We start from the raw sequence: 19,296 nt of genomic DNA, 5'->3' as shown, positions 1-19,296 counted from the left end.
CTCTGTACTGAAGAAATCGACAACTCCGCACACAACGGCGCTCAGGCTTATGTCGTAATCCTTTACTCCACAAATGGTATTTGACACAGTTCGGCGTTCTTGTTCAGTGATGGAAATATCAACTCGACCGTGTTTCGCACTAGATTTGTGACTGATTTCAGGACTTCCTTGCAGACAGAGCTCAATCCGTCGTTTTTAACGCAGCGAAATTATTTCATTAGCCCTGTGCACAGTGTATACCAGTAGTGATTTGATGTGATTAGTGACTCAACTGAAAGATATTAACAAAGGTAACATCACAGGCGCAACATACGGCTGTGACGTGAACACACAATCATGTCAGATGTTTTTAAATTTTGACATTTCCTAAAGCACAGTTGTACCACTTTATAGTGTCCATATGGTCGAAATTGCAAGGTAGATAGTAGATTAAGTACTTTTATAGTCAAAGACGACCCTCTAGTCATCTGAAAAATTTTACATGACTCTGAACCCCAGCTACGAGAAGTTCAACAGATTCCTCTTTTGTTTTCCCCTCGCCTAGCCGCTAATAAAGCAAACCAAGGAGATATTTGGAGAGGGAATTAAAGATCATAGAGAAGAAATAAACAATAGAGAAGAAATAAACAAATTTAGGTTCTCTGATGACATTGTAATTCATTTAGAGACAGCAAAGGACTTGGAAGATAAGCTGGACGTATTGGATAGTGTCCTCAAAGGAGGCTATAAAATGAATGTCAACAAAACGAAGCTAACGGTCTTTTCAAAAAAATGGTTCAAATGGCTCTGAGCACTATGGGACTCAACTGCTGAGGTCATTAGTCCCCTAGAACTTAGAACTAGTTAAACCTAACTAACCTAAGGACATCACAAACATCCATGCCCGAGGCAGGATTCGAACCTGCGACCGTAGCGGTCTTGCGGTTGCAGACTGCAGCGCCTTTAACCGCACGGCCACTTCGGCCGGCAACGGTCTTTTCGCGAGATATATGTAGGAGGAAGCAGTATATTCACTGACTCTTCTAGGAACGAACGAACAGAATTAAGTGTTAAATGTGCTTACCAATGGTACTACCATGCATAATGTGTTTGCTCCTGAGTCATCGATATGAATATTTACCATCCTGCAACTCATGGTAGACATAGAAATACATAATAAATTGACCAGGTTTATTCACTAGTAGTTCCAAAGGGTACATAAATGACAAAAATTATTCGTGTGATATAATTACAAATTAACAGTTCCCTGCCGGGAATCGAAACTGGGCCCGTTCAGTTGACATCCAGTCACACTGACCCCGCGGTTACCGTGGTGTTCATATCTGTATTGAAACCATCACATGTTAGTACATACATGTCACTTACAGCAATTCACACTATGAAGCATAGCGCCTCTCCTGCTGCCTCTGTCACTAAGAACTGGATGACCATCTGCTTGACACTTTCGGGCTTAGTAAATGTAACGTGCTGCTTTCCTTTGGATATCATCTATTTCCTCTCGGTCAAATCTAGTAAGGGTCCCACACTAATGAGCATTACTCAAGAATCGGTCGAACAACTGTTTCATAAGGCAATAGTGGGTTGTATAAATAAATAATTTGACAGTCAAAGGCGACCATAAGGTCATTTACGAAAGGGAAAACTTCATACAGCTGTACTATTACAGATAAAATTCCAATTTGCAGCTGTTACACTCCTATGGGTTGCGGACTGCTTTACTTGTCGTTTACAGAGAGTCCAGGAAAAATACAATAGTTAGCACAGTCGACCTAGAATTGTGAATTTTCCCAAGAAACAAGGTTTCACAATACAATCAAAGGAATTGTCAATTTATTATTATATGATGCGAAAAAATATTTTTTTCATTTGTTATTTGATTTCAAACTTGAAATTAAAACGTTCTCTGAAGTCTTGGAACTCCCGGGACCGATACCTTGCCAGTATCAATGTCGATAACAGGCAAAAGTCGTCGCGATTCTCGATTCCCGGGGTGGAGGAACTGTCTATACACACAATTAAGTTTGTACAGGACCATCAGCACGCGAGTGCTACTCGCACCCGGCCAATTTTTAGAGAAAATTTTCGTTCTTCAATAACGTCATAATACTTGAGTAAAAAGTAATTTCTGCAATTCTACACCAGACTGACTTCAGTGATGTAGGCTTATAATTATGTGCAGTATGACCAATACAAGCCGTCTTTAAAACCGGAATGTCTTGTTCGTCGTCTCTTGCGTGATACAAATTAAAAAATTGCAATCAATACTGCTTGACTGTAACTGTACCTACAAAACGTGTCAGAGTCGTGACAGTTTACGCAGTATTAGTGGTGTATAGTTTATGTGGGGGACTCGGCTGTTGTCTGCTTTTGGTGTTCTGCTGGCGGAAGGCGGCGACAGCTGTGGGCGCCGGCGACCTTGCGTCTGGTGATGTCTGCGAAGCCGCGTGGCCGCTGTCAGCACCAGTTCTGCTGGCGCCGCGCCGCCATCCTCCTCCAAACACTGCTGCTGGCACGAGGACGCCGTCGCGTGCCAGACAAGAGGCATCGGAGCGCAACGTGCTCGAGTAAACTGCGCTACACACGGGACTCACACGGGACGAGTTAACTAACGCTGACGGGGACGCGCCCGTTAAGTGACGACCACTTGCTGTCATTTCACGTTGAGGAGCCATTTTGTCATGTGCAACACAGAATAAAGGTCCCTACAAACTGCGGAACCGACCGACAGACAAATTAGACGTGTGTAGGACCCAAGAGAGCCACCAACTTTCCTTGTCCTGCCATTGGTTAGGAACGACGACAGCCGTCGCCTCCTCCCCCCTCCCGCCCCCCCCCCCTCCCCGCCACAAACACTATCTGTGCCGTGCGTAGCGATCTCATGCCAACTGCTACCATACAATAGTTCGTCTTTTGTCACTGAGCCCAGGTTTATATGCTGTTCTAATATACGTGATACAGTGCGAGGTGGACGGAACTTTAATGAAAAAATCTGGAGAAATTTAAATGTTGGAGATCCTTGTGGGATACATCATGCAGGGGAGCACAGCAACAGAGATACAAGAGATGAAGCACTTGTTCCATTTTTTAACGAATTCATAATGGTTTCAGGTCACACGTAGAGACAGTAAAATATATTATATTTTATGAGTAAAAGTCTGTCGACCTCTGTATTTCGGTTTTATTTCCGGTACCTATCAAAAATGAAAAGCCAGAATACAGACAGATTAGATCTTACATTTCGTTTCCGATATTTACCAGAAATGAAACCTACAAACCGAAACCGAAACATATATAGTAAACGGACTGATAAGAAATGCAGCCTGTATTACTGACTTCGGATATGAACATCAAAGTGGAGGACTTTCTTACTCTTCCAAGCAGGTAGCTGTGGCCGAGTGGCTCTAGGCGCTTCAGTCTGGAACCGCTCGAGCGCTACGGTTGCAGGTTCAAATCCTGCCTCGGTATGGATGTGTGTGATGTCCTTAGGTTAGTTAGGTTTAAGTAGTTCTAAGTTCTAGGAGACTGATGACCTTAGAAGTTAAGTCCCATAGTGCTCAGAGCCATTTTTGAGCCGGCCGCGGTGGTCTAGCGGTTCTAGGCGCTCAGTCCGGAACCGCGGGACAGCTGCGGTCGCAGGTTCGAATCCTGCCTCGGGCATGGGTGTGTGTGATGTCCTTAGGTTAGTTAGGTTTAATTAGTTCTAAGTTCTAGGCGACTGATGACCTCAGAAGTTAAGTCGCATAGTGCTCAGAGCCATTTCGAGCCATTTTTGACTGGTAGTGAGAAATGTATCGATAGTGTAGTACTGGCAGTTTACGTTTTAAAGTAACTTCTTTGCGCACCAGAGAAGAACGAAATGATGTGTGTTTCAAAATGACTAAGCTTGCATTCGGAAGGTCCTAGGCATAAATCTCCACCTTGCCGTCCTGATATAGGTATTCCATGTTCTTCCTAAGTTTCATCTGGCAAATTTCGGGATTCTTTAATAGGTGATAAATTGTGAAATGGAAACATGCGACCTTAAACAGGGTGAATCACCTAAAACTTGCACCGCAGATATTGCGGAAATGGAAAGTGCTATTGATGTGTGGTTTCCACATAAATGATTTAGGGGATCACACTGTTAGACAATCAACAAATTGTAATCGTACTTAGAATCTGTACTTCTTGTACAAACATACAATTTTTTAAATGAAACAATTCCTACTGATATTAACAAACTATAAGAAGGGTCAGTCAGAATGTCAGTGGTGTTTATTGCAGGATTCTAGTGTGAGTCCTTTGCGCGATACCATATTTTGGAAAGTTTCCACACCGACACATCTTTGTGGCATTCAGCCTGCGTGGTTCCTAAGTACGATGTCGTCATGTTTGATTACAGTGTACTTGTGTGTTCCTCCGCCAAGTCAGTGTGTAACAGCGTAAGCGGTAGGTAGTGAGTGGACGATGTGATTTACTAATGCAGAATAGTCGACAGGCTCATGGTGTATGAAGTGTAGTAAGAACCAATTCGTTCATGTACGGTGTATCCAGCAAGATATCCCAATAGACCTCATCTGTCTCAGCAGTTCTTTATCAACCTCTCCAACCAGTTACGTGAAAGTGGTAGAGTAACACGTAGACAACGTAACAGAAGGAAATAAGTGACGACAGAAGAGGCGCGATCTTAATGTTCTTGCTGCTGTTGCAGTTGATCCTCACGATAGCCCCAAGTAATCGCACGAGAATGCGGCATGAGGCAGCAAGTGTCCTACGCATTTGACATCGACATAGGTTCCATCCCTATCACATCTGTCTCTATCACGAGCTGCATGGAAACGATTATGAGAATTGTGTTAACTTCTCCATATGTATGATGATACTCCAGAGGTATCATGTATCTTGTTTAGCGATGAAGCCACATTTACCAGTCATGACCACTTAAACCGCCGAAACGTGCGTTATAGGTCTGTTGATGATCCCCGTTGGCTTCATCTAGTGGAACGCTGGCGTCCATGTAGTGTGGTGTGGGATAGTGAACTACCAGCTCACAGGTCTGTTCTTCATACTCCGGAAACAGAACGCGCACAGGTATCGCAACCTCGTAACAGACCGTCTTCCACGGATGTAGAAAGACGTTCCTCTGCAGACTAGGAGGAGCCTGTGGTGTCAACATGATGGATGTCCAGCCCATATTGCAAGAAGTACTACAGCATGTCTTCACGAATTGTTTCTAAATCGTTGGACAGGACGCAGCGGACCAGTAAAGTGGCCGACTCGTTCCCCAAATTTGACGCCAGTAGACTTTTTTCTGTGGGGGAAGCTGAAAGACGCTGTATACAAGGACATATCAGTTACACCCGATGAAATACCACGACGTATTACTGCAGAATGCTCGGATATCTCCGCTGACATTCTGCCAACTGTGTAGCAGTCATTCCATACCAGACTGGAAGCGTGTATTGCCGATGCCGGTGGTCATTTTCAACACAACCTGTGATGGTCAGTTGTATCGTTAATGGTCAGAATCCAGATCCCTAATGTATGCACTTGTGTTGTTCCTTTTTGTGTGCTACCACAGGTATTGTACAAGTTTCGGTGCGGAAACATTCCAAAATATGATACCTCGTAAACGACCTGCAATAGAACCCTGCAACAAATACCGCTGACGTTCTGATTGACTGTTCTTTTAGTTTGTTAATGTCAATTGGAACTGTTACATTTAAAAAAGTGTATATCTGCACAAAATTACAGTTTCTTAGTATTATTACAGTCTGTTGATTTGCTAACATTACGATCTTCTGACTACGAATCTTTTCTGTTGAAACCACAATATTTACGGTGCAAGTTGTAGGTGATTCAACCTGTGTATGTTTGTGCAATAACTTATAATGTCGCGATAGCCACTAATTGCTACAAACATTCATATCGCTGATTTTGACACATTAACTACATTCTTCAGATGTGACAGTAATTCACAAAGAGTTTCGTAATAATGTATAAACACTAATTACAAATCACGAAAAAAGGTAAAAATATGTCAATAAAATAAGCATGCATTTTGCCGGTTTTTATCACGTGACTAGGGTCAGCAGCTGTATAAAGCTATTTAGTGAAATAAATTTTCCTTCACTTTGTTCTAATAATTAGAAAATAACGTACATCTTTTACCCAGTCAGCTGGCCTAAGCCTCTGTGACCATTTTCAAGTGTAGACAAATCAGAAATGTGCTTATAATGTCGAAATTACATTTACATCTCCGACGAAAATGTAGCAGCTCTGTGTACACTTTCTCGAATTGATTTAGAGGTTAACAAAGACGTACCTCCATACTCAATAACTTCCAGATGTTAACGCAGGATTGAAATTGAGCGTCGCAATATCATTTACTGCAATTATAGAAGCAGCATTTTTCATTGACAGCTTCGGCAAATATCGTATGCATGTTTCATTCTTCCCAAGTAATTCCTTTCGACAGTCTGACTTCTGCTGCTGGAAGTTTGTAATAGAGACGGCTACGCAACATTTGCCTGGTTTACCGCAGGTGCTCCTGTTTGTATCAACAGACAGTTGATGAATGTCAGCAAACAATGAATGAAAAAAGACTTGCAGAAACAGTGCAAGCGCGTGAGGGAAAGGTGGCTTTTCGCGAAAGTTCAACAAAAACTTAGCGCGAGGCGAGTGAAACTTTCGTAGTCGCCCTGGTGTACGAAATGTGCTTCTGAATCCGATTTCTCCGTTTCTTATTCGCTGGAAGTTCTTTCAGAGCGCTATCACGTAAGAAATTGCATGGTCACATTCCTGAGCCCGTATTGTAAATGATCGGCTATAACCGGTTCCGATAAGATTGCATAAGATGACTTTAGCAGACGAATCATGACCTACAAAAGATTAATATAAACTGATTGACATAATTTTTCTTTAATGATATAGCTGTTTCGTAACAAATGACAAATACTGACGCACCGCTATAAAAATATATATATTGTTACACGTATATAAGATCCCAAAAATTTGTACACTTCTCCTTTATCCTGCTAATAAATTTTTTCTTTTTTTTTTTTGAAGACATTCAAAATGTGACCGTCGTTAAAAATTAAATATGAAGTGAGATACTACTGTACTTCATTTGATAGTCTTGGTTACCTACTGTTGAGTTCAACTGCTTGTAATGACAGTGGTGAGCTATTCTAGTCCTTGCTGTTACTTTCTCATCGAGTCTAGTATATATTTCGGAATAAAATTGAGACGCCAGTTGCACAAATATTTTTATTTCGCTTTACCGTCTTCACCTGATTAATCTGTCATCTTCAGATGCTTAGAATTGGTTTATCGAATGTCAGCATCTTCACGGAAGCATACTGCCATTACATGTCCAAAACTGTATATACTCGTATTGGATGTGATTGTTATAAACACACATTTTCGGACTGACAGTTTACAGTGAAGAAATTAGTATTTAGCTTCTGAAGATGACAGATTAATCTGTTGAAACCAGTAGAGAGAAATAAAAATGTCTGTGCAACTGGTGAACGAATTTTATTCTGAAATGGTGATGGTACAGTTTTGTAGCTTTTTCTACTTTTTGAATTTTTACGATAGTTTTTAAACGCTTTTTGAGTACAACATGGTAAATTAAAAGGTAGTGTTATAAACATTATACAGTTGTAATTTAGTTCTTTATACTCAGAAATAAGAAGCACTTTAACATTTTCGCTTAATTTCAACGTACTAAGTACTGTTTTTCAGTGAAGGAGAAACGTGAATGGTATGTAATAGTTACATGAAGATAATAGTTTCTGAAATGTGGCGCTACAGAAATTGAGGAGAAAAGAGCTTTATGACACTAGCTGAACTAAAAGAAGGGATAGGTCACTCATGGCAACTACGATACATCGTGCGAACATATGACATCATCGTAATCGCAATAAACATATTCGAAAGCCCGCGGCAAACAGTACTACAATCAACCGACAACTGCGATCGGGATATCTTGGTACCATCACCTGCAACATTGTGTGTGAGCTTGGCCATGCTGCAAGACGGATATAAGCAGAATGGAACAGCGAGAATACGTGAAAATAGCCCTATTCGCTGTCAGAAACGCTACTCAGTGCCAAGCGTAACTACGGCAAGTTGTAGGTGACAGACCCATAGTCATGCTCATTCTGTCGTATGAGAGCCACGGTAATCTGGAGTCACCCTGTTAGGGACGGCCTCACCGTCAATGACAAATACTAGCGTAACTTTCTGCTGTACCACCTGCGATATACACTTCTGCGAAAACGTCTGGCACTGCTGTGTAATGCAATTATACTCCATGATAACGCTACAGCCCATAGTGCAGGCGTCATCAGGAACTGCGGTGGGGGTGGAGAAAGCTCTCCCACCCACCCGAATCACGGAATCTCAGTCTATGCGACTTCGACCTTGTTCCACAGCAGAAGAAACCAGTGCATGGGAAGGACTTTGCAAAGAGGTCGAAAATCCTCACGACATTTCGGCGACAGGCAGCACACATTGATGGCAATGACAATAGCATTCGTCGCCTATCCCATCGTTGGCAACGCTGTGTGGATGCACTGGTGGATTATTTTGAAAGTCAGTAGAAGATTTTGATTCATTTTTGTTCCATTTGTACTCGTGCGCAATAAATGTACACAGAGTTCCAATGAGCATGTTACATTTCAATTTTTACCTCCTGTACTGAAATCCTGTTTTATGTTGGCATTCAGATACACACCGCCTTACCGGTTCAGTACATATCGTGGGATTTCCTTGTCGCATTATCACAATATATACCATCGTTGCCAAGAGTTATGGAATGTCCCTCGTGTGTATATTCACGAAAATAAATAAAAAATGACGACGACAGCGTGATATTGTGCCTGTTGGACACATCTGACCCTAAGTCCAATGCCTCCGGTTCCGACCAAGTGTTCTGGAGGTTTCTCTTGTTTATGGGGAAAATACCGGAACTAGTGTGCCTTTCCTAACATTTCCGGCTAACAACACCAGTGACCCACTGCCGCATCGTTGCGAAAAGCAACCAGAGCACTATAACAGCCTGTGCTGGTAACTCGTATAGGAAATGAAAGACGAGGTAAACGTGGTTCCGATATCTTCTTAAATTCACTCAACGGAGTCAGTTTGATTCTGTAACGAAGGGTGCTCCAAGGCAATTTTTGTATGACGTTTCATATGAAGTGGGAGGAATAAATAAGGTAAGGATCGGCAGCATGGCCAGTTATCTGAAATCGTTAATTAGTGAGCGCTTATGAGCTCATAGGCAGGATTAACAGTTTTAAGTGCCAAGTCCGCTAAAGAGCGCGCAGCGTCTAGCGTTAGCTGGAATCAACCAGTGCCAGCCAGCCCTTTCACGATTGGGGCAATCGATTCTGGTAAGCTCTTTAGTGAAGCTGCCTTCATCCGAGAACTTTTCTGCAATCTGTGAAAAGAAAAAACGCTCTGATTCTTTTTTAACGCTTTATTACATAAGTACTGTAGTTTGGTGACTTAACATGATAACTTTTAACTGAAGTCACTTGTGTTTAGATGTCTATGTTTCTTTGTCTGCCGGTGTATCAGTGGTTGTGTTGCAATGTTACTCCACGCTGGGTTTCAACGCGGCTCGTTAATTTCTCTCGGAGCAATCTTATCGCCTCTATAACGCGGAACTACGAGCGCCCACCGTAAACTGGTGTGGTACAAGGTCGTCGGCCTTAAGTTCTTGTCCGAATAAATCGATGTACTTAGCGACTGGCGGACTCATAGAGAAAACGGAAAAAAGGAGTTTGGATAGGTTTAATCACCTTGCATGAGTACAAATTAAAGCAACTGTACAAATCAATTAGTTACAACTAGCTGTTTCCATTGCTGCGCAAACCGTTGTTTTACAATTCTCGCATCAGAGCTGCAACAGGCATGAGCTGAATTGACTCCCTGAGCCGTATATTAGCTACCCTTGGCACGGTACTGCAGCGAGGCACAATATCAAACTTAGAGGGTTGTGGATGGTTGGTTGATTTGGGATAGGAGACCAAACAGCGAGGTCATTGTCCCATCGGATTAGGGAAGGATGGAGAAGGAAATCGGGCGTGCACTTTCAAAGAAACCACCCTGGGTGTGTGTGTGTGTGTGTGTGTGTGTGTGCGTGTGTGTGTTGTTCTTAGCGTAAGTATAAGTAATGTGTAAGGTTAGGGACCAATGACCTCAGCAGTTTGGTCCCTTAGAAATTCACATAGGTTTGAACATTTTGAAACCACCCTAGCATTTGCCTGAAGCGATTTAGGAAAATCACGGAAAACCTAAATCAGGATGGCCGGACGCGGATTTGAACCGTCGTCCTCTCGAATGGGAGTCCAGTGTGCTAACCATTGCGCCACCTCGCTCGGTAGGGGTTTCCCTCACCTGTATCAGCACAGTGGTTACTCATTTCAGCCTGACAAATAGTGTCCAAACAGTGGTAACATGAAAACTCGGGATAAAATAACCAAATTGAACACCTAGGAAGACACATAACTGAAACGATGTACAACACTCTCAGCGTGACAATATACACTCCTGGAAATTGAAATAAGAACACCGTGAATTCATTGTCCCAGGAAGGGGAAACTTTATTGACACATTCCTGGGGTCAGATACATCACATGATCACACTGACAGAACCACAGGCACATAGACACAGGCAACAGAGCATGCACAATGTCGGCACTAGTACAGTGTATATCCACCTTTCGCAGCAATGCAGGCTGCTATTCTCCCATGGAGACGATCGTAGAGATGCTGGATGTAGTCCTGTGGAACGGCTTGCCATGCCATTTCCACCTGGCGCCTCAGTTGGACCAGCGTTCGTGCTGGACGTGCAGACCGCGTGAGACGACGCTTCATCCAGTCCCAAACATGCTCAATGGGGGACAGATCCGGAGATCTTGCTGGCCAGGGTAGTTGACTTACACCTTCTAGAGCACGTTGGGTGGCACGGGATACATGCGGACGTGCATTGTCCCGTTGGAACAGCAAGTTCCCTTGCCGGTCTAGGAATGGTAGAACGATGGGTTCGATGACGGTTTGGATGTACCGTGCACTATTCAGTGTCCCCTCGACGATCACCAGTGGTGTACGGCCAGTGTAGGAGATCGCTCCCCACACCATGATGCCGGGTGTTGGCCCTGTGTGCCTCGGTCGTATGCAGTCCTGATTGTGGCGCTCATCTACACGGCGCCAAACACGCATACGACCATCATTGGCACCAAGGCAGAAGCGACTCTCATCGCTGAAGACGACACGTCTCCATTCGTCCCTCCATTCACGCCTGTCGCGACACCACTGGAGGCGGGCTGCACGATGTTGGGGCGTGAGCGGAAGACGGCCTAACGGTGTGCGGGACCGTAGCCCAGCTTCATGGAGACGGTTGCGAATGGTCCTCGCCGATACCCCAGGAGCAACAGTGTCCCTAATTTGCTGGGAAGTGGCGGTGCGGTCCCCTACGGCACTGCATAGGATCCTACGGTCTTGGCGTGCATCCGTGCGTCGCTGCGGTCCGGTCCCAGGTCGACGGGCACGTGCACCTTCCGCCGACCACTGGCGACAACATCGATGTACTGTGGAGACCTCACGCCCCACGTGTTGAGCAATTCGGCGGTACGTCCACCCGGCCTCCCGCATGCCCACTATACGCCCTCGCTCAAAGTCCGTCAACTGCACATACGGTTCACGTCCACGCTGTCGCGGCATGCTACCAGTGTTAAAGACTGCGATGGAGCTCCGTATGCCACGGCAAACTGGCTGACACTGACGGCGGCGGTGCACAAATGCTGCGCAGCTAGCGCCATTCGACGGCCAACACCGCGGTTCCTGGTGTGTCCGCTGTGCCGTGCGTGTGATCATTGCTTGTACAGCCCTCTCGCAGTGTCCGGAGCAAGTATGGTGGGTCTGACACACTGATGTCAATGTGTTCTTTTTTCCATTTCCAGGAGTGTACATATGCGATGACTATGACAGAATTGTGTATGATCTCGGCCTTTAAGGCGACAGAATAATGTGGTGCCGTGGTTAAGAAATCGTTGAGTATTTCCATTAGTATCCGAAAAAACTTTTCGCACTCTTTCACTCTTTTGGAAACAAAGGTTTCAGACTGTGTTTATATTTGTCACCAGATGTTTTCATCTTCATCTGCTGCCGCAGTAAGAAGTACTTAGCTGTTTCTGGTTCAAACGCTATTTTAATTTTCAGTTTTTTGCCGTGCCGTTTTCTTTTTTTTTTTTTTTTCATGCGATTATAGTCACATAGAACGGTTGATGTCGGTCATTCGATTATTTGTAGCCTTCGGCTCGTAACTGAGTCTGCTTAGCTTTCTCCTGGCTCTCCTGTCTCTCGTCTCACCCTTGTGCAGGTAGCCTAATTGTGGCTCATCAGTAATATCTAAATTACTTCCCAGGCGATGTGTGTGGGTTCTGGTTCCTTAATCAATTCCTTCCAGGTTATACGTCATTAAAAGATAGACAAGCGTTGTGCGACCACGCATGACTGCAGGACATGCATTGTGATGACAATTTTGTCCGGTCTGTTGCGATTTACAATCATTTGCAATGTTTAGTGATAAATAAAAGCGTTCTAATTCCCATACGCTATTGCGAAAGTAATTTGATAACATCAGTCGAAACACACTCTAGGAAATAATACGATACTGGAAATTTAGAAGGTGCAGCATTCGCTTGAGACTTGATTATCTGTACGTTATATCTTGCTTTTTTATCTATGAATTTATTTCGCCTGACATGGTTAGGTCCTCCACGGCCACACACATATTTCTCCTCCTCAGCAAGGTCCCTGTACGTTATATCTTGCTTTTTATTTCGCCTGACGTGGTTAGGTCCTCCACGGCCACACACATCGTTTTCTTCCTCAGCAAGGTAGAGCCATAATATTAGAGGCGACCAAAATATTTCCGTTTGAATGCGTTTCTCCACCGTATTTGCAACCTAGCGCGACTCCGATGCGGGTATATAATCACCGACATGTAGGCAAGAAATTAGTGTGGCAATCGTATCGTTTGGACGTGTGTACGGTGTACGTTGGAATGTGAACTATGGCGACATTATTACCAAATGCGTCCAAATACGACTAACTTTCTGTTATTCTCTTCATGGCTGCTGAAGGACAAATGCCGTAGTCATCTACAGTGGGATGAACAGTGTATACATGGCAGCATGTTTGTCGCTAACCACCGCTATGGAATGGTGCGCGCGCTGATCGCGGTCGACAGAAGACATCGATCGATCTTGGGTTTTTTATTAGCAGGCGACGTTAGTTGGTGTCACGATTGGGAACCGGAGGCGAAATCGTCGACGATGCAGTTGTGTCATCCATAGTCCCACTGTCCCAATAAGTTCAAGAGCTAGCCATCTGCTGGAAAGGTGATGCTCATCCTGTTCTTTGAATACCGTGGCCCAATTCTTCTAAGAACCTGGTGTCTCCATCGCTGGGGAACGGTACTGCACAACAATAGAGCAATTACGGCCTGCAGAAAGGGATAACTGCGACAAGAAGAGCTGCTGCTTCGTGATAACATACATCTCGATATTGTAAATGTCACGACACAGAAGTTACGCCAGTTGAAGTGGGAGATACTTGAACATAAGCCCTATAGTACTGAACTCTCCCCATGCGATTATCACGTCTTCGGTCGCTTACTAAGGACCTTGAAGGGTCGACGGTGCCTGCCGAACGAGAATGTGCAGCAGACTGCCACGGACTTCATTAGGCAGCATAACAAGGTATTTTACCAAAGTGGTATATCCAACCTCGTGCGCCGGTACAATGATTGCCTCTGTGCTCATGGCGATTTTGCCTGATTGGTATACCGATTCTGGACTGTAAGACTTTCGAATGGAAACCCTTTGATCACCCCTTATAAGTGTAGTACATGAACAGTAAATAGTTATAATAATAATAATAATCGTAAGAATAATACCAGTCAGATTGAAGGTCATGCCTCTTAATCGAAGTCTTAATCCCGTGTGATGGGAACATTAAAGATAAGGCGGCACAGAAGAAAATGAAGGCCCGCATCTCGTGGTCGTGCGGTAGCGTTCTCGCTTCCCACGCCCGGGTTCCCGGGTTCGATTCCCGGCGGGGTCAGGGATTTTCTCTGCCTCGTGATGGCTGGGTGTTGTGTGCTGTCCTTAGGTTAGTTAGGTTTAAGTAGTTCTAAGTTCTAGGGGACTTATGACCACAGCAGTTGAGTCCCATAGTGCTCAGAGCCATTTGAACCATTTGAACCAAGAAAATGAAGTATTATTATCTGAGATAGCTTCTTCAGAAAGCTGGATGTGAACTGCAATTGACTTGATTACACCAAACAATGTAAGCTATGTTGTGCAAAACAAAGACAACAGTAATGTGACAATATGCGGGATGATAGGGGGTATTAGCACAGATATTTCTATTGGTGACAATATATTGAACGACGTTACATCAATATGTACCTCATTTGCAGACTAATAATTATAGCTATTAGTAGTAGAATGTTTTTAGGTTGGATATCATCTACAAGAACATATGGCAAGCAAGCCATTAATGCTTATTTTTCCCTGTGCATCAGGTTAGGTGTTGAAGAGTGGACACACGGATGCAAAACGATTAATTTATGCTGAGACGAGCAGTCGACTTAGTTGTGTATGACCGAGCAGAAAACATCACGTAGTAAATTATGTGACGTATTTGTGGGAAGATTGGTTCTAACGCAGAGAAAAACAACAAAATAAAATGGGTACATGTTACGGTACCTATGATAGCTATATCTGCAGTTATACCCATAAGGCTCTCTACACCACAACGATATCTAAAGGAATGTATGGCAGCAACACAGAAGGAGTGAACGTTGGAGAAGAAGCTGATCGTCAGAGAGATGAGCGTAAAAGAGTAAGATTAGCAGAGGAGATGAAGGGCTGAAATAAACGTTGACAGTCAAATGTTTTTTATTCCAGTCTCTGATCACAGTATCAATTCTTTAGACGATGACCGGTTTCAGTCCGTACTGAACATCCTCAGATCTTTTTCACACCATGTCCTAAAGTGATAAGACCACAATGGCATCGTCAAAACATATAAATAATATCAGCACAGCATCGTCACATAGATCTAAAATAAGGTGTAGAATAGGCCACATCGTCCACACAGTGATTATTGCAATAATGTGGCCTATTCTACACCATATTTTAGATCTATGTGACGATGCTGTGCTGATTATATTTATATGTTTTGACGATGCCATTATGGCCTTATCACTTTAGGACATGATGTAAAAAAGATCTGAGGATGGTCATTACGGACAGAAGCCGGTCATCGTCTAAAGAATTGATGTTGTAATCAGAGACTGGAATAAAGAACATTTGACACTATTGGATCACTGTTTGTATACGCGATTATGTTGGAGCTGGTGGAACGTTGACAGTGTTGACAATATGCCACGAGTAATAGTTCGTTGTTGAACATATGGAAGCTGGGACATCCCGTGATAGTGGAGTCTAATCCCCTCTTTTATGCAGAGTGGCTTTGAATAGTAACTGGGTAGTGTGTTCAAGATTCGTATGGGCTGATATGAAGAAGGAGATGGGGAAGAATTAGGTGTTATGCATAGGCAAAAATAAAAATTCAGGACATATCAGATCTTGAGTTGTTGTTAGGGAATGCTGGTAGATGTCTGATATGCGGTGAGGGGCACTGACGACACGTGTCGTTTCTTGAAAGCTCCTTATATTTGCCGGGTCAGGTGGGTGTATTAATAGCTTTCTGACTGATTTGACGTGGTCCACCACGAATCCCCTTCCTGTGTCGACCTTTTCATGTCAGGGTACTGTTGCACCTAACATCCTCAATTATTTGTTGGATATATTCAAACCCCTGTCTTCCCCTACAATTTTTGCTCTGTACACTTCCCTCTAGTACCATTGAGGTTATTTCTCGATGTGTTAACACATCTCCTGTCTTCCCTTCCCTTCTTCTTGTCAATGCTTTGCACACATGCCTCTCCTCGCCGATTCTGCAGAGAACCTCCCCATTTCTTGTCTAATGTGACCACCTGGCTCCCCATGACGGTTAACTGAATTTTATTGCTTTGTTTCAGAGAGAATTCCGCCAACATGGCCAGGTCACTGCTCCCATCGCAGCTTCTCGCCCAATGTGGGAGTTCGCTACTTGTGCTTCTGCTGGTCTGCCTGCCCGCTGGTAAGTCGTATCACGTCTGTATTCCAACAAGACATGTGTTTTTGTACAAACTTCTGACAGTGCGCTCGTTGATACATAGCAGAAGGATAATTGTGTAGGAAGCCGAAGCCCAAGATTAATACAGGGTTATTTGCAAGTACAACCAGTGTTTCAGGAGACGACTGCGTAGAAGCTACATACGGAAAATAGACATACGTCAGTGGATGGCATCTCTCCAAGTTTTCAGCTCACAGTTCAGGTGCTCAATATGGGCATTATTTGCGACGCAGCAAATGTCAATACGAGAATCAAATTCTTGCCATAAACGTCCCAATACGTCATGGTCCATATCAGCTACCATATTAGCTTCCTTGAATTTCTCCCAAAGGCAGGAACACACGATCTTTGACATAAGTAGAACTCTCATGGCTCCAAGCGAGGTGAGCATGAGGGCCATTGAAGAACAGAAGATTCATGATGGGAAGTACGCCCCATCCAATGCTGAGGCAGTTCGGCATTGAGGTAATGGCAGAAAATATGGTGGAGCACTGTCTTACTACAAAATGAGGTGCCACTGTCTTTCTATAATTGTAGCATAAGTCACTGCAGCAGCATTTCCGGGTAAACGAAACCAGTCACAGTTTTTCCGAAAGAAGAATGGTCCATATACTGTTGAAGAGGATATGGCAAGAAAGACGTTAACTTGAGATGAAACACGAATGTGTTCCACAGTCTGGTGTGAGCACATGGAACATGGCTTCGTCACTGAAGAGCAAGTGTTTAGAACTGGCTTCCTTCAGTAGACACGGCAAGCCACTGCAGCAGTCAGAACCGCAATGGCTTGGGTCTACAAGCAGACTTTTGCGTAGAAGGCGCCAGACAGTAGACTGCGGTTCTCTGATAAGGAGCGTCGTCTATTTGTGACGAAACGATTCCCGCACGCGGTCTAACTTCCCTGCAAACGATCCTTATCCGCCTGTTTGCTTCGCATAACATAAGGACCCAGTCTCACGGAATATGTTGTCCCACCTTTTGTCTGTTCTGTCTCTCTGAGCTCTCACCTGTTATATGGCACGAAACGATGGCTGAAACGTTGCAGCTGACTCACACGTAGCGCATTCAAGAACACAAAACGCACACGTTTTCCTATTATATATCGTGTCCTATCATACCTGCCCCCCCTCCCGCCAAGGTGCTACGAATCGAAACTTGGAAAGAGGTTTCACCCACTTTTATGTGTCACTTTTCTGTATGTCTTCCAGTTTTCACCCAGTAGTTTTCTGAAACACCAAGAAGTTCTTACGAATAACACCATAAATTTGATGGGATAAAGCCTTCTCCTTCGTCACAATCAGTAGCCTCAAATATGCACTACATTGGCGGATAAAGCGGATTTTTACGTGTAAATGAGTAGTGTATATTGTCTGCGTATCTAATCGAGCATTTGCAATAAAACATAAACACTAATCACACGGAGCTTCTCGCTGGGAAAGGTGGTATACGACTGTTGTGTGTGTGACTATGTATACAACGGTAAGGGGACGTGGGCTACACAGCGGCAACTGTCGTTGTAGGGAAGTGGACAGGAGCAGAAGTGATAAGTGAACAAGTTAATGCAATAAACAGAAGATTTACTTAACCTATATTCCTCCCAGTGACGTAGACTCATTGAAGATGACGCAGCAAGAAATAAAGTCCAGCTCTCAACGTCAACAAGAATTAAGCTCTCTGAACTAAGAATGAACGATGGTGTCGGAGCTGCGACTGGGCTGTCTCTGCATAGCTTCACGTGGTGAAGTGTCTCCCAGCGCAACAAGGCTGAGTGACAGTCATTCTGTATTACTACTTCAAAGGGGGTTCGTAGCCGAGAACCACTGTGGCGTGTCCAGTGGGTGCGCATCGTTGGTTCCGCCGGACCCTGCACAATTGCTATCGGCGTCTGATGGAAACTTGCAGTTCCGCTGACACCTTTGACGCCTGTGATGTGGTATTGATATGCGATGCCACACTGACAACAATACAATGGGGCAAAATATTTCTGTCTAACATTAGAAAGTGCAGGAGACTTGCGTGCTTTGCTCTGGACTAGTGACTAGTCACAAATCAGTCTCAGGTAGGGCTTGCACAAAGTAAGATGGATCTGGCGAAAAATGCGTTTTCATACTGAACACTGGACGAGTGCATCCCATCGTTCTGAAGCTATGGACGCCTCAGTTGCCTGAGCCTACAGACCAGCGCATTTTGGGTGTCTTCGTTGCTCTCTCTTAATTAACTAGCATGGCTGTGCAGCTAAAAGAGGCAAATGAGGAAACAAAAATCTCATTAAAAATGTGCCTGAGAGGACTGCAGGAACCGCTAGCTACTGCAATGCCACAATAACGAGAATAAAAGGAGATGGGCAAACATAGCTAGAAGTACTTTCTAAGCCTACATTACTTTAGAGAGATACAGGAGAAGAAAATTTTATACTTAGGCAATAAAGGCGAACAGGTTGCCAGAGGACTGACACATAACTTCCACGTGACACATGTTCTTTATTTTTCACCAGCTGAGCAACCACTGCTTCGCTCGCGTGGACTGTATACTCTAATCAAGACCATAAAGCATAGACTTTTCCGAGTGTAGTTCTGACCAGAACACTATTGATAGTTGAAGTTTTTATTAATCCAGCCTTTTGAGTTATTGTAGCAATATTTCCATAGAACCTTTCAGCCTTTAACACGTTTTTCTTTATTTCGAACCAAGATAATGAAATATTTTCATAAAATTTTTCATTCCCAGTGTCACGCCTTGGGGGTTGAATTTCCAAAATTACTGAAATACGTATTTCTTTATTTATGGCGGAGAAGTCAAATACCACATTTTCATAGATGTAGCTTTGAAAATGCTGTAGTACTTATTTAATAACCATTTCTTTAAAAACCTTTCACGTATTATTTCATCGCCTTAGGGATTGAATTTCCAAATATGTTGAAACAAGTATTTTTTTGTTACTGACCGAGAAATCAAATACCATTTTTCGTACTTCCAGCTTCAAAATTGCCTTAATAGCAACACATTTTCAGAAGACCTTTTATCCCCTATTTCACCCCCTTAGAGGTCGAATTT

The 19,296-nt window shown here is 43.7% G+C and overlaps 1 protein-coding gene across 1 annotated transcript in view; it reads left to right on the top strand.

The window, feature by feature from the left end:
* The window catches only part of LOC124595409, a 121,505-nt gene that overhangs the window by 67,520 nt on the left and 34,689 nt on the right, over positions 1–19,296 (top strand). The window contains exon 2 of the mRNA XM_047134138.1: positions 16,109–16,209. Coding sequence (XP_046990094.1) covers positions 16,125–16,209 — 85 coding nt within the window. The 5' untranslated portion in view covers positions 16,109–16,124. The remainder of the gene's footprint in view (positions 1–16,108; positions 16,210–19,296) is intronic.

Source organism: Schistocerca americana, chromosome 2, assembly GCF_021461395.2.
Source record: "Schistocerca americana isolate TAMUIC-IGC-003095 chromosome 2, iqSchAmer2.1, whole genome shotgun sequence".
NCBI lineage: Eukaryota > Metazoa > Arthropoda > Insecta > Orthoptera > Acrididae > Schistocerca > Schistocerca americana.
This window is presented reverse-complemented; position numbering and strand designations above follow the sequence as displayed.